General features: G+C 44.9%; 1 protein-coding gene across 1 annotated transcript in view; it reads left to right on the top strand.

Annotated features, from left to right (window-relative positions):
• ABCC2 (ATP binding cassette subfamily C member 2) overlaps positions 1–14,895 on the top strand; it is a 59,217-nt gene that overhangs the window by 21,007 nt on the left and 23,315 nt on the right. The window contains 9 exon segments of the mRNA XM_006756565.2: positions 188–365; positions 3,141–3,395; positions 4,477–4,542; positions 6,437–6,574; positions 7,182–7,328; positions 9,019–9,103; positions 9,806–9,872; positions 11,373–11,499; positions 14,365–14,541. Coding sequence (XP_006756628.1) covers positions 188–365; positions 3,141–3,395; positions 4,477–4,542; positions 6,437–6,574; positions 7,182–7,328; positions 9,019–9,103; positions 9,806–9,872; positions 11,373–11,499; positions 14,365–14,541 — 1,240 coding nt within the window.

Genomic DNA, 14,895 nt, shown 5'->3' with positions numbered 1-14,895 from the left:
CTTCCTGCTCATCTTCAAACCAAAGCAAGAGCACTACCATGATTGTGGCACGCAGTCTTCCACGAGCATCGGGCGGTTCTGGTCACTTTGTCACCTACAGGGGAGGGGAGGGTAGCTGGCTGTGCGCGAGGAGTGTGGAGCCCTCGGAGGCTTGGCGGCCATCACTTACTCGGTTTTGCTCTGGCAGATTGCTGATCTCCTTCGCAAATGACCGTGACGCCTACGTGTGGATTGGGTATCTCTATTCAATCCTTTTCTTCGTTGTGGCCCTCCTCCAGTCTTTCTGCCTTCAGTACTACTTTCAATTGTGCTTCACGCTGGGCGTAAATGTACGGACAACCATCATGGCCTCCGTATATAAAAAGGTAAGCGGACTGTGTTGGGCATCACCAAAGAAAGCCCCCTTAGTAAACGTGAGCACTTACTAGTATTCCAAGATGGAGGGAAATTTGGTGAAAATGATAACTGGCCTTAACTCTTGATTTTGGCTAGCTATACAGCCTTATTTAATGTTTCTTTGGAAATTAAAATATGAAATGTGTGTACATAGATATAGGTACCTGGGGAGGAGGGGGAGATGCAATCCAGGGGAAAATTGGCAAGCTGTTCTCTGCCCAGGACCTGCCTTTTCAGCCTTGCAAACCTCTTCTTCTTCCTACCTCTCCACAAGGTGAAAACGTCTTGGGAAAGAATTTAAAGTCAGAAAGAACAGGCCAAGGGCAGACTCTTAAAACCACCAACATTTAAATGCAATACAACATGAAACAGCATTCATAAGGCCTGGGCATCCATCTCAAATGGCAATTTTGCCATAGGCTAGAATGCTCTATGGACCAGGGCTTTATCCCTCTAAACTCACTTTTGCTTAGAGACTTCTTTTTCTAAATCTTTAGTGGCTGACTAACCCCTCCTCTGCCTGACTCTTTTTTTTTTTTTTTTTTAATGTGTTCGCTCTGCCTTCTGAGTTCTGCAGAGCTGGGAGCTTTTCCATCTCCTTATTATGGTTTTGCTCATCTTCCCTCTGATGTGCTGCTTTTAACGTTTTAACTGTATTTTTCTTATGTCCTACATACTAAGGTGAAGTCTCATTTTGTCCCTTAAAAATGAAAATAGAGTTCATTGTATCTCAATAAAGAAGAAAGAAATAAAAAGAAAGAAATGGAACTATAATAGTTATGAGCATTGGCTATAAGCCTAAGGAGAGAATTCATACATGAGGAGATAGGAATGTTTGTAGGCCAGAACATCAAACAGTGGCCTTTTCTTCCTGGTATTCTTTCACCACTAGAGAGCTCCATCATTGATTTTTCCATGGTAGTCCCTGGGTTTCCCCTTTGCTTTCCTCTCTTACGACACCAATGTCTCTTTTTATTCCCTTAGTAGATGTTGACTCATCAAGACACCCAGACAAGTAATCCAGATGTCTTTGGGTTAAAAGTCTGATCAAGTCCCTGGAATTCCCAGAAACCCTCACACTGGCATTTGCCTCCTCACAAATCAGTGTTTTAGTCACCTTATTCCCTCTGAAGATACTAGATTTCTGCTGGTTTGCAGGATAGAAGGTCACTAACTAGGCTGTCTCAGCCATTTCTACAAATGTACATTTTTACAATCGTGATCATTCATTCCCACTATTTTGATTCTTCATATATATTCCAGGTTTTTGCAACAGTTACAATCTAAAAGGAATTTATAAAATAGAGCTCTTAGTGAGACAAATAAATATTGCTAATAAAATAGAATTTAAAACAGACTAATTTCCTATGTTTAGCCAATGCTTCATTTATGAAATGTCAAGAGACATTTTTCACATTCATTATCAATCCATAGCCCTGTGAAATAATTGCATTATCCTTATTTTACAGAGAAATAAGGCTTAATGCTATGCAATGCCTATAGTCACATAGCCAAGACCTGGACTAAATCAATGACTTTTCCATTTCATTGAGATTTACTGAAAAAAGAAAAGTATAGTGATTATCTTGAAGGGTAATTAGATGTTACTTTTCTTTTCCATACCGAAGGGGAGGCATAGAAGTGGACTGATTTCTCTAGAACTTTAGAGTAGCTTAACATTTTAGGAAATTTCCCTCTTTTTACTATATAACCAAGAATCCTGGTATGTTCCTAAGAAGAATGTATTGGTGGATTAAGATGACAGTAGAATTTCTAGGAGAAATATTGGGGTGAAAATCTAGGGCCACTTGTAGCCCATACACTATCTTTGTGGGAATTAGAAGAAAGCTTTCCTTCTTCCAGGAAGATGGTGACCGGTGAGCAGAGTGCAAGCTGGTTTGAAAATCCACCTCTAACTCTAAAGTGCCAGGCATCCTTGTAAGTGACAGAACTATGGGGATCAGCCTTCTGATCTCTTTAACATGAGAACAAACAGGAGGCCCATACTAGAAGATTCAGGTATCTAGACATTGTCTGCAAATTTCTGACAAGAAACTAGTCATTTTTCTTCTATTGTGTGAACCCCACAACTTTCCTCCCCATTCTAAGATCTCTGTCCTTCTTTGGAATGGTTGCAACCTCCTCATTAGAGTATGGCTCCAAATGACATTGCCACATCAAAAGTCTGCAAGGCCAGAATCAATACATGCTGCCTCTCTTCACCCCTCCATTCAATCCATCTTTCAATATTTGATTCCCTACCCGGTGGCATGTGATACAGTAGTGAAATAGACAGATGTAGTCCTTGTCCTCACAGAATTTATATCTGGTGGGGAAATAGAAAAAACAAAACAATTATAGTTCAGGGTGATGAATAGAATGAAAGAGGTAAACACAAGATGTTATAAGAGTACACAGAGGGGTATCAAACCCAAGCTTGAAAGTCAGTGAAGTCTTCTCAGAATATGTTCTATCTAAGTTGACCCTAAAGAATAAATAGGAATTTTCTGAGCAAAAAAGTGTGGGGAGGTGTGGGTTTGGAGAAGGTGAGAATAACAGGAAAGCATAGTCAAGAAGAGAGAACACGGTGTGTGAAATTTGGAGGCAAGAAGGCACAGCCCCTTGAAAATGTTGTGTCTACATGAAGCCCATTCTTTTGCCGTGTTCTCACTTCCTGAGTTCCCCCTTTACTTCCCAGTATCCTTGGCTTTGTCCATGGATCCTAAGTCAATCTTTATCTTTAGGCACTGAACCTGTCCAACCGGGCGAGGAAGCTGTACACCGTTGGGGAAACAGTGAACCTGATGTCTGTGGATGCCCAGAAGCTCATGGACGTGACCAACTTCATCCACCTGCTGTGGTCAAATGTTCTACAGATTGTGTTATCCATCTACTTCCTATGGATAGAGCTGGGACCCTCAGTATTAGCGGGTGTTGGGGTGATGTTGCTTCTAATCCCAGTTAATGGGGTAATCGCCACCAAGAATAAGGCTATTCAGGTAAACAAGCAGAGCACCCTATGGATATATACACTTTATTCGAAGTCTAAAGTTTTTTGCTTATTTTATTCTAACTCTTGGTGGGAGTGCGGACAGAGCAAAGCTGATGGAAGACTTTCCACCATCCCAAATGAACTTGGTTTTGTCTATCTCCCCTTTTTATCTTCTAACCACTTTTAGGGTTTATATATGCTATCTTCCTTCATTGTTACAGGAACAAGCCTGATTGGATAGAGAAGAGCTGCCTAGAGACCCTGAACATAATTGTCTCTTCCACCATGCTCCACTGGCTCTTCTTAGAACAGTGGTTACTGGCCCTGTTTCTTCATCATAGCAATACACACCAACCACACAGAGCATTCACAGAGTGACTCAAACTTTAAGCCTAAATCCTAGCAACCAACCTGGCTAGCACTTGGTAGGCGGTCCTTAGTGCTGCCAGAAATCATAAGTGGAGTGTGTGGAGAGAATCATGTACATGATTTATTCATTCATTTTTCATTCATTTAGTTACAAATTATTTTGAGAATATTTATTGTACATATTGCTTTTCTGGGAACACAACAGCAAGTAGACAGGCTCTTGTTCTAGTAGAGTTTACATTCTTCTTGGGGTGGAGAGTCAAGCCATAAACAAACAAAAGCAAAGAAAAAAATATCAGGTCATGCCAAGTACTCTGCAGAGAATTGAATAGGGTGATGTGATAGCAAGTGAGTGGGCAGTTGTTTTAGATGACGGGGTCAGGAAAGGCCTCTGTGAGGAGCGGATATTTGAGCTGAGCTCTGAGCAACACAAGCCTGACCATGAAGGAGCAAGCCTTGAGAAAAATAACCTGGGACGAGAGAATAGTCAGGCCAATGCTTTGGGGGCAGACAGAAGCTCGGCACATTCAAGGATCAGAAAGAAGGTGGGTGTGGTGGGGCAGAGTGGGCAAAGAGTGGGAGAGACGCATTCCATCACTTGGCACCTCTAATTCTTGCCAGCCACAAGTGCCACCAAGACCTACCATCTGCATCTACAGCAAATCTGGACCCTTTCACATGAAAGTGTGTTTTATTTTTGTTTTACTTTTTCCTGGCAGGCAAAAAATATGAATAAGAAAGACAAACGTTTGAAGATCATGAATGAGATTCTCAATGGAATCAAGGTGAGAAGCCGAGGGTATAGCTGGCCCTTCTCTGTGTGCAATGACGGCAGGTCTTGGTCTTAACAAACCTGGTAGAGGCTGTGGACTCCTGCTTCTAGGCCTGTGGGGTGTCCTGTGACTTCAAAAGTCTGCAAGGCCAGAATCAATACATGCTGCCTCTCTTCACCCCTCCATTCAATCCATCTTTCAATATTTGATTCCCTACCGTGTGCCATGTGATACAGTAGTGAAATGAACGGTCTCCTGTTTCTTCTTCTAGTACCCCTCTCAGGGCCTCATTTGTGCCTTGATTTCTATTTATTGACCATAATTGGTTTGTTTTGTTTTACATTACCTTGCAAATTGTTGATTGTGCACAAAAGTAGACAAAATGATACAATCAATCCCCATGGGCATCAGCCAGCTCCAGCAATAATTGACATGATCTAACTAGCTTCATCTATAACCCCATTCTCCACTTCATGCTCTGCTGAATTATTTTAAAACAAATCTCAGATTATCTTGTTGTTTCATTAGTAAATACTTTCTATATATTTCTAAAAGAAAGACTTGTTTTTTTAAAAAAAAATTGTATTTTTATTGATTTCAGAGAGGAAGGGAGAGGGAGAGAGAGATAGAAACATCAATGATGAGAGAGAATCATTGATCGGCTGCCTCCTTCATGCCCCCTACTGGGGATTGAGCCTGCAACCCAGGCATGTTCCCGGAACCAGAATCGAACCCGGGACCTTTCAGTCCACAGGCCAACACTCTATCCACTGAACCAAACTGGCTAGGGCAACTGTTGGTTAGTTTGAATAAGGATCCAAAGAATATCCACATAGGGCATTTAGTTGGTAGTGCTTTTAATCTACAACAGTAACCCCTGTCAGTCTATATTCATCCTTATTAACATCCTTGCACCTGGAGCACTGATTTGTGGCCCAGACAGCATGTTTTGATCCCTCAGTAAAATTTTAAAACTCACTGAGGCTTGGGCCCTACTTCAAACCATTTAAATTAGACCCTCTAGGGGTAAGCCCCAGGCATATATTATATTTCAAAAGCTCCCTAAGTGATTCTAATATGCAGCTAAGGTTGAAAAGCCATTGTCATTGCCTTGATCTATTATTTCATTCGGAGTTACAAAGGGGTGATATTTTAATTCTATTATTCCTTTGGCATTGGTTAGCTGAAATTCTATAAAAAGGAATTATCCTAAAATAAAATTTATATAGGATAGAAAGGATAAATGCTTTTTTTCTTTCCTCTATTTACCAACTTTCAAAATAATGCATTTCATCTTCCAAAGGTGACCAATGAGGTGTTTTTTAAATATATATGTTGTTTTGAATTCATGGATTTTACACCCAAAGTTCTTGAAAGTGCAATGGAGGCCCCTTCTAATGCCCTGATATGTCTCCACAAAGGGCTCTGATATGCCTTCCTGCTAATGTGGCAAAATGAACAGACCTGGTTTTGAGTTTTACCTCTATCACCAGCTAATTGGTGAGGTTGAGCAAGTTACTTAGCCTCTCTCAACTTCTTTCCTTAATGTAAAAAAATGAATAAAATAATTCTACAAAAGTAGGAGACTAACTCTTCCTAGTTTGCCCAGGACTTTCCAGGATTAGCACCAAAAGCCTTGTGTACTGGGCAGCTCTTAGTCCCGGGCAAACTGGGACAGTTGGTCATCCTTAGATTGTTACAAAGATTAAGTAAAATAATGTCTATAAAATGTTTGTACATAGTAGGTTGTCAACAAATATAAGCTATGTTTTTGTAATCAAACTTTATAATCTGGATTTCTGTCCCCTCCCCAAATTTTGGGGGCCATGTCCTAACACCTGGGGAGATGAGATACCAGTGTCCTTTGGGGCAACAGTGTGAGCTGTGTTCTTTTCTATCCTATTAGATCCTGAAATATTTTGCCTGGGAACCTTCATTCAAAAACCAAGTCAATGACATTCGGAAGAAAGAGCTCAAGAATCTGCTCACCTTTGGGCAGATGCAGTCTATGATAATGTTCCTCTTATACTTAACTCCAGTCCTGGTGAGTGACAGTCTGTGGGCAGGTCAGCTTCCTGAGGAAGAAAGTCTGTCCTAGGTAGACTTCCCAGAACCTCTAGGTCACACCAGGAAATTCAAACCCTGCCCCCACTGCTCAACTCCCTATACTACCTCATGCCCAGCTCTAGTTTCACCCTTGTGTATAGTTCGGTGGTCTGGAGGCCCAGAGCAAGTTGCCAGGGTGTCCAGGAATGGTTTGCAAAGGAGGGCCTCTTGTCTTCTCAGGGAGGCCATGTGGGTCAATAGAGGAAGAAACACCGATATAGGAGCCAAGTTCTAGTCCCAGCAAAGCCATTAATTGACTTTATGACTCGGGCAAGATATTTCCTCCCGTGCTCGCTTCGGCCGCACGTATACTAAAATTGGAACGATACAGAGAAGATTAGTATGGCCCCTGCGCAAGGATGGTATACAAATTCGTGAAGCATTCCTTTTTTTTTTTTTTTAAAGATATTTCCTCCTCTTCTGGGCACAGCTTTCTCATGTGTAACATGGGAGGGTTGAGATGATCCTGAAGATTCCTTCAACTCTGATCTACTGTGTTCCGGAGCCCTTTTAGGAATAAATTGTTCATGACCTTGCTTTTCCAGGTATCTGTCGTCACATTTTCAGTTTATGTCCTGGTGGACAGCAATAATATTTTGGATGCAAAAAAGGCCTTCACCTCCATCACCCTCTTCAATATCCTACGCTTCCCCCTGGGTATGTTTCCCATGATGATCTCCTCGCTGCTCCAGGTAGGAACTTTCACTGCTAACTGATGGCCTCTGAGTAAAAGCCTTAGAGTCTAGAATGAGCAGTCTATCATATCTCATTTCCAGCTTCTGCTGGTAAACTTTCAACCAGACAGATTTGTTTGATCTCTGAAGAAGGATGGTTTGATCTTAGTAGAATCACAAGCTCTCTGAGCCCATTTATCTGACTATAAAGTGAGGATTCTCATCTGCCTCACAGGGAGGCGGTGCAGTGATTAACCCTGTGTACCTGGAACATTCCTAAGCCCCTTTCCCAACTTAGTTTCCACACATTTCCCCAAGGCTCCTGAGGTATTTATATAGCATTAGAAAACTATGGAACGAAGGAAGAAAAAGACCCTCTCTCTGTATGAGCCATCTAACGGTAAGACCAGAGGCAATTTGGGAGCCTTAGCCGCCAGAAAATGAGTTTGGGGTTCAGGAGGGAGCCTCTGGGTCCTGAAAACTGAGCCTGGTCACTGGAATGGACCAGACCTCAGAGGGAAGACCACAGGGCAGGCGGGGCAGCCAGGCTGACAGAGTGTGGTGATCTGTGTTCCTCTCAGAGGTGGCTGACTTCAGACAGCTCAGGCCAGAAAAGGCTAGGGTTTAGGAGAAGGCCTCCCTGTCCTAGATGGCATTAGGAAAAGCTGGCAGGTATGGCCGATAAAGAAACAACATGCTCTTCTTGGACTGAGTTTATTACATAGATAGCGAGAGCAAAAGTGCCAGCTCCCTACGTTCCCTGTCCCACAAGATGGCACTGAGACAAAAGGGGCCAGAGGACAATGCACTTGGGGCGGGGGGAAGGGGGGTGTTCTGTTTCTGAGGAGCTGGTCCCTGCAGCCGTCAAGCAGTTTTATAGTCTGTGGTGGCACCCTAAGGAGAGGGCAAAGCAGAAAGCCTCACTTCATCAGAACCCAGGTGGTGATGAGAAACCATCTCCTGACAGTGCACCAATTTCATGCACTGGGCCTCTAGTTCATTAAGAAAAAGAGCAATTGCAGAAAGTGGGTTAGGTTTTAAAGGAACAATAAAATGTTTGAATATATTGGTTTCAGGCTTTTACCTAAATATCTGGAAATGTTCAATTCCTTGCAAAGCTCCCGGAAATCTTCCCAATGTCTCATGTTCCAGGGGGACCACTGGGTGTCCTGCCAACACACACATCAGTTGCAATTGAAGCTCAACCTACGTGGCCTGTGTCACAGTGCGCCCTGGCCAGTTCCCCGACAGAGTCCCAGTAGTGGCTCCATTAGGCCACTGAACGGGTCCTTGAGGCACGGACTCAGTTAAAGGAGAGCACGCCAGGGGCCTAGTTGCCAGGACCAGAGAGAAGTTAGCGTTTTATCTTAGAGAAAGGCGAGACAGTTTCTGGAACCAGGTACAAGTTGGAGAGAGAGCAGTAGAGTTGCCTCCCTCTCCCTGCCCCCCTCCCCTCCGTTTTCTGAAGGATTGAAATAGAGCATCTTAATTTATCTCTGTCCAGGAGGACGGACTGGCTCCCAGGGTTGAGGTGAGGCCGCGTCTGTAGGGCGGGTCAGGAGGTTCCAGGGGCAAGTGGCAAATTATGGGCAAGAAGCCTGGCAGACTGACTGTCTCCTTCCTCAGCCAGGGCTAACGACAGTCACAATCCTCTCCCTGCTTGTGCTTGTCATTGGGTGTTTTACTCTTGAGATGCGTTGTGTTCCAGGCCAGTGTTTCCTTGGAACGGCTGGAGAAGTACTTGGGAGGGGATGACTTGGACACATCGGCCATTCGACATGACTCTCATTTTGGTAAGTGAACTTGGAAGTTGTTTCCCAAACTTATTCACAGTGCTGGCACCAGAACTCTGAAATACAGGGGCTCAGCAGTAGCAAATGGATTGAAAGGGAGAGTGAGGGGACTTCTCTTGGACCTACATTTGCATATAAGTGTACTGTTTTTACTTAATTGTGTTTTCTCTTAGAACAGCTTGCTTGGCCAGATTGCTAAACAAATTTAAGCCAGCTGTTCTGGGAATCCTGAAAAAGGGAATCCTGCAAAGGATCTAGAGGGCAGAAGTCAGCGCGGAGCTGAGTCTGGGGAGGGGTAAGGTAGGCTGGAGCGAAGGAAAATGCAGGTTTAATGGTGGGAGGGCATTCCTAGCCAGAGCGAGCAGTTGGAGTGGAATCCAGGGTAGGGAGTAGCTGGATATGTATATATTGTAGGTGGAATTTGTACCAGGAGACTAGGTGACAGGGCCTGGAAATGTACCCAGAGAGTCTGTAGGTTTGAAATCCAGGCTCAAAACAGGCCTGGGACTCCTGAATCAGAAAGGACTTGGTATACAGGCAACTTCTGGTCTACCCCAGGACCTTTCGCTAGCATAGGAGCCCGCACAGGACAGAGATCTGGGGATCTGCTGGAGGAAGCGGAGAGGGACACGTGAGGGCTGAAAGGCAGACAGGCAGGTGGGGACCTACATCTGACTATAAGCAGGGCCTTCTTCTCAACAGACAAAGTCGTGCAGTTTTCTGAGGCCTCCTTTACCTGGGACCAGGAGACGGAAGCCACAATTCGAGAGTGAGTTGCCTCCTTTCCATCCTGCTGTTCTTTACGATTCTCCTTACCTGTCCTGTGACTGAAAAATTCCATATAACAGGACACATGGGACGTCGAGCTGTGTGCACATGTTCAGTCAGATAGCAGTGCAGGCTCAGCCGCTGCACGGATGAGCTGACCTCAAAGATCCCGGGCCTCTTCGCTCTTGAATGCGCCTGCCCACCTGCTCTCCTGCTGTGGGACCACACACGTCTAGCTGAGAACCCTGAAGGCATTTGTTCTGCAGATTGTGGCTGGAGGCGGGCAGGTGCCCTGGGTCTCTGGGTATGGTAGAGGATATACACAAGAACATGAACGCAATTTAAGTTCATTCATTCACTTAAGAATGTAATTAAGAACACTGGCATTCCTTCCCCAGAGTGGACAATGGGAGCTTTTTCTATAAGATTCCATTTCAGGTCTGGAGTTTTTACATCTAAATGACCCATCCCTGCATTCCACGCTGCAGCCGCCCGCCTTCTCTGCCCTGAGCCAACCCCTTCTGGCCACAGCGTTGCATGTAATGTATTTCCTAAGCATGACGGGTAACAGATCACCCAGCCATCCACCAGCTCAGCACACACGACACACCGGGAGCCTGAGCGGCCGTCCTTTTTTTCTTCACAACCGGGCACCCCTTCTCATCTCCCTGCTACTGTTAGGCCTTTCCACCCTTCTTTGCTATTTCCACAGCCTTGAGCATGGACTCTGGAGCTTGCCCCAGGATGTGTCAGGCCAGAAACTCCTCCCCTGAACCCTCCCAGCCTGAAAGCCTCTCTTTGCGGAGAGAAGACTGGACACAGCTCCCCCTTTGCTAATATAAGCCTAGAACAAGTTCAGCTCAATGGGCAGCTTCGGAAAGACTATGAACAAGTTTCTGAGGTTCTAATATTCCAGGAACTCAAACCATAGGGCCGACACACAGAGTTTCTAGGCGTCCAGCCCAGTGTGGATGTCTCCCCAGCCAGACACAGCCATGTCTCAGGGGAGCGGGCAGCAGTCTGTGCTCTCAGCAGGTGTCCCATTGGATGGCTCGTCTCACTGAAGAGCGAAGTTTGGGAAACAATAACCTAGTCCAACACCACTAGTTTAGAAATGAGAGTTCAGAGGACGTGACATTTCAAGATCACACAGCTGGGCAGAGACAAAGTAGGGACTTGAACTCAGGCCTCCCGGCTCCCACTGGGGTCTTGTTCAATGGTACCATGTTGGTTCTAAGAGAATTTTTCCAATGGAAACCCAAGGTTGGCACAAACAGCTCATAGACAAGTTGAATACATTAGGATTCACGCGCTAGGGCTCTTAGAGCTTAAAAATAAATAGTTAAAGAAGCACTATGGAGCCTTGTATACCAAAGGCTAATTTTCCAGTCTTGAGAGAAAATCCCCAAATACCAGACTTCCCATAGAGAGTCTGAGAAGTGGCCTGAACTCCTCTTGAATAAGTCCCCTCATCTCCTTCAAATAAACTTCTCTCTTTCAGTGTGAACCTGGACATCATGCCGGGCCAGTTGGTGGCTGTGGTGGGCACTGTGGGCTCTGGGAAATCCTCCTTGATGTCAGCTATGCTGGGAGAAATGGAAAATGTCCATGGGCACATCAACATCAAGGTGAGCGGGAATGCCAAGGGGAAGACTGACTCAAAGGTGGGCCACTACGTGCTGGACGGGCGCACTGAGGACTAGAATCTGACCACCACTGCTGCCAGGTTGCTGTATAGGTAAAAGGTCTGGGAGACACATGGTCCACTTGTAAACTGTAGATTCTCTGCCTCGCCTTACATACATAATCAGACTCAAGGTGGATTCCAAGAATCTGCTTCTTTCTTTAAAAAAAATCCTCACCTAAGGATATTTTCCATTGATTTACAGAGAGAGTGAAAGAGAGAGGGAAAGACAGAGAGAAATATCGATGTGAGAGAAACACATCGATTGGTTGCCTCCTGCATGCGCCCAGACCGGGGAGGAGCCTGCAACCAAGGTACGTGCCCTTGACCAGAATCAAACCCTGGACCCTTAGGTCCACAGGCCAATGCTCTATCCACTGAGCCAAACCGACTAGGGCTAAGAATCTGCATTTTTAATGAGCTACCCAGGTGATTCTCATACGCATACTAAAGTTTGAAAAATGTTGAATAGAGATCTTTCCCTTCAGAGTATAGGCAGTTCTGCTATATCTATATGTGTTTCTGAAAACTTCAAGTTCCACAAAATTGTACAATAATAATAACAAGACTTAGGGGAAAGAGCAGTAACAGATTATTAAACTTGTATAACTTTAAGATAATAAACAATGGCAATAAAAGCAGTAGCACTGCAAAGTCTCTGCTGGCAAATGTTCCCAGCATCACAATTAGTTTAGGGCCTCCCTTTCCTCCTTTGGGGGCACTTGTTTCCAATACAAAAATTTGATGTAAGATATGGGCATATTTATCAATTATGTTTGTTTTGTAAACCTCACCTGAGGATATTTTTCATTGATTTGAGAGAGAGAAGAAGGGAGAGAGAGAGAGAGACAAAGAGAGAGAGAGAGAGATTTCTTGGCTGCCTCCCTTATGCATCCCAACTGGGGATCGAACACAGCCTTTTTGGTGTATGGGACAACACTCAACCAACTGAGCTACCTGGCCAGGCAATTATGATGTTTTTAACAGAGAGAAAATGTTTTCATGGCATCCTCATCAGCACTCTCAGCTTCCCCAGAGAGCTACATTTAGGGGAAACTATAGGTACTTTGAGGCATTTAACCAGCTGTTACTTGCACCAAAAAGAGTCATGTCTATAGATCTTTAGCTGTTTTCCTTAAGATCTTTATATATTGCTAAGCCTTCTTTTTAATTATGAGAAAGCTCACTCCTGATTGCTTTACATTGACATGTTTGGACCTTTTTAAGAACATCTACTTTATACTGACATTATTCCCTGATTTACCAATAACTAATGAGCTAATTTGCATTAATCCACATGCAGTGTAGCAGAGCACACTCTACAGACTTTTCTCAATTACAGTTTACATTCAGTATTATTTTGTATTAGTTTTAGATGTACAGCACAGGGCTTAGACAATCATATATTTCATAAATAGGTCCTTCCTTATTTCAACCACCCACCTGGCACTGTAGATGGTTATTACAATACTAGGGGCCCAATGCACGAATTTGTGCACCTTGAAAGGAACTGGGGCCATGAGGCTGCGGAGGGCACGGGCATGGGTCTTGACCCATCCTTCACATCCCGGCCCGGCCCTCCTGCCGTGGCCCCCCAGTCCCCTGCCTGCCAACAGCCCCGCTCCTGCCGCCGCCGCTTCCATGCCCTGACACTCGCACCTGCTGACAGCGCAGAGTGATTGGGGCTGGTGCCAGCAGCGGGTGTGAGCGGGACCAGTGCCCTCAGCAGGTGCGAGTGGTGGCTGCTGCCCCGATCACCCCTCAGGAGCAGGGGGAGGTAGAAAAGCGCTCAGGGGCGATCAGGCCCGGCAGCCACCACTTGCACCTGCCGACAGCATTGAGCGATTGGGGCTGGTGCTGGGCACTGGCAGTGGGTGCAAATGCCCGGTGGGACCACAGCATGTAGGAGCAAAGAATTTTCAGTAATCACCAGAGGTGCGCCCTGATGACAGTGACCAGCGCCCCGCCTTGGGCTGGCGCCCCCACTCACCTGCTCCACCATCCCGCCATGGCTGATGCCCGCCATGTTCTGTGCGCGCCCCCTGGTGGTCAATGCATGTCACACTGACCAGTTGTTTGGTCGCTCGTTCGGTCTATTTGCACATTAGGGTTTTATATATATAGATTATTGACTATATTCTCTATGCTGTACTTTACACCCCTGTGACTATTTTGTGTCTACCAATTTGTAGTTCTTAATCTCTTCACCTTTTCACCCAGCTCCTCCCTCCCTTTTGGCAACTATTAGTCTGATCTCTGCATCTGTGCAGCATCTACCGATTTAATTCTGTTTCTTAACTCCTTTTAGGAAGTGTTTTCTTGCTACCTCATAACTGAGTTTTTCCTCCAACACAGGCTTTTGTCAAGCTCATCTTTCTTTGCACATGATCTGCTTCATGCATCAGCCTGCACCCTAATTCCAATCTCTTAGTCCTTGCTTCCTCAGCTGTCATCTATACCAGGGCCCTGGCAGTGTTAGCCCTCGGTTGCTCCTAGTAAACTCACTGGGGTCTGATTAGAACCCTGTTCTAGAGCCGGCACATGCATTCATCCTCCCATTTTCAGGATCAAGGCTAGAAAGTGAGAGTCTAACAAAGAGGACTTTACATGACAAGTAAGACTTCGAATTCCTTCTCCATGGTTTGTGCAAAACTTCAAATACATTTATAAATATCAGATGTTCAGTCAATTTGACATACATTTCTTCAAGTCTAAGTTCCATTTGTTCCTTCCGGCTCCTGCCACCCCGTCCTTCAACCCTGCATTTCTGGAGGTACAACTGTCTTGTGGTCTCATATCTCCCATCTAGGGCACGATAGCCTACGTCCCACAGCAGTCCTGGATCCAGAATGGCACCATAAAGGACAACATCCTTTTTGGATCAGAATTCGATGAAAAGAGATACCAGCAAGTTCTAGAGGCCTGTGCCCTCCTCCAAGACTTGAAAGTGCTGCCCGGGGGAGACCTGGCTGAGATTGGAGAGAAGGTACTTAGAACCTTAAAGGGTGAAGAAACATCAAAGAAAAAATGTGAGGATGGCAAAGAAGTACATAGGAGTAAAATAGCTGACCAATTTCGGTGGTCATGTTGGGAATAAACACCAGGAAACATGAGTTTGTACAATATTTTATACAAATATAGTAATCCAGAAATTTTAAATTTGGTACCTGGAAGCAAATACAGGGATTATGTACTCTGAAGGGAAGAGGAGGGTAGGACCGGAGAGGTTAAGTAACCAGTGACTGGCCCCAGGTTGATGTCATGGCGGAGGGACAGAGCCTACGTGTCCTGCCTCTACTTCTGTATATCAGCAAGGCTCAGAGAAGGGTTTTAGTCAACT

The sequence above is a fragment of the Myotis davidii genome, unplaced genomic scaffold, assembly GCF_000327345.1.
Source record: "Myotis davidii unplaced genomic scaffold, ASM32734v1 scaffold332, whole genome shotgun sequence".
Classification (NCBI taxonomy): domain Eukaryota; kingdom Metazoa; phylum Chordata; class Mammalia; order Chiroptera; family Vespertilionidae; genus Myotis; species Myotis davidii.
The sequence above is the reverse complement of the archived record's forward strand: the minus strand, read 5'-3'. Positions and strand labels throughout refer to the sequence as shown.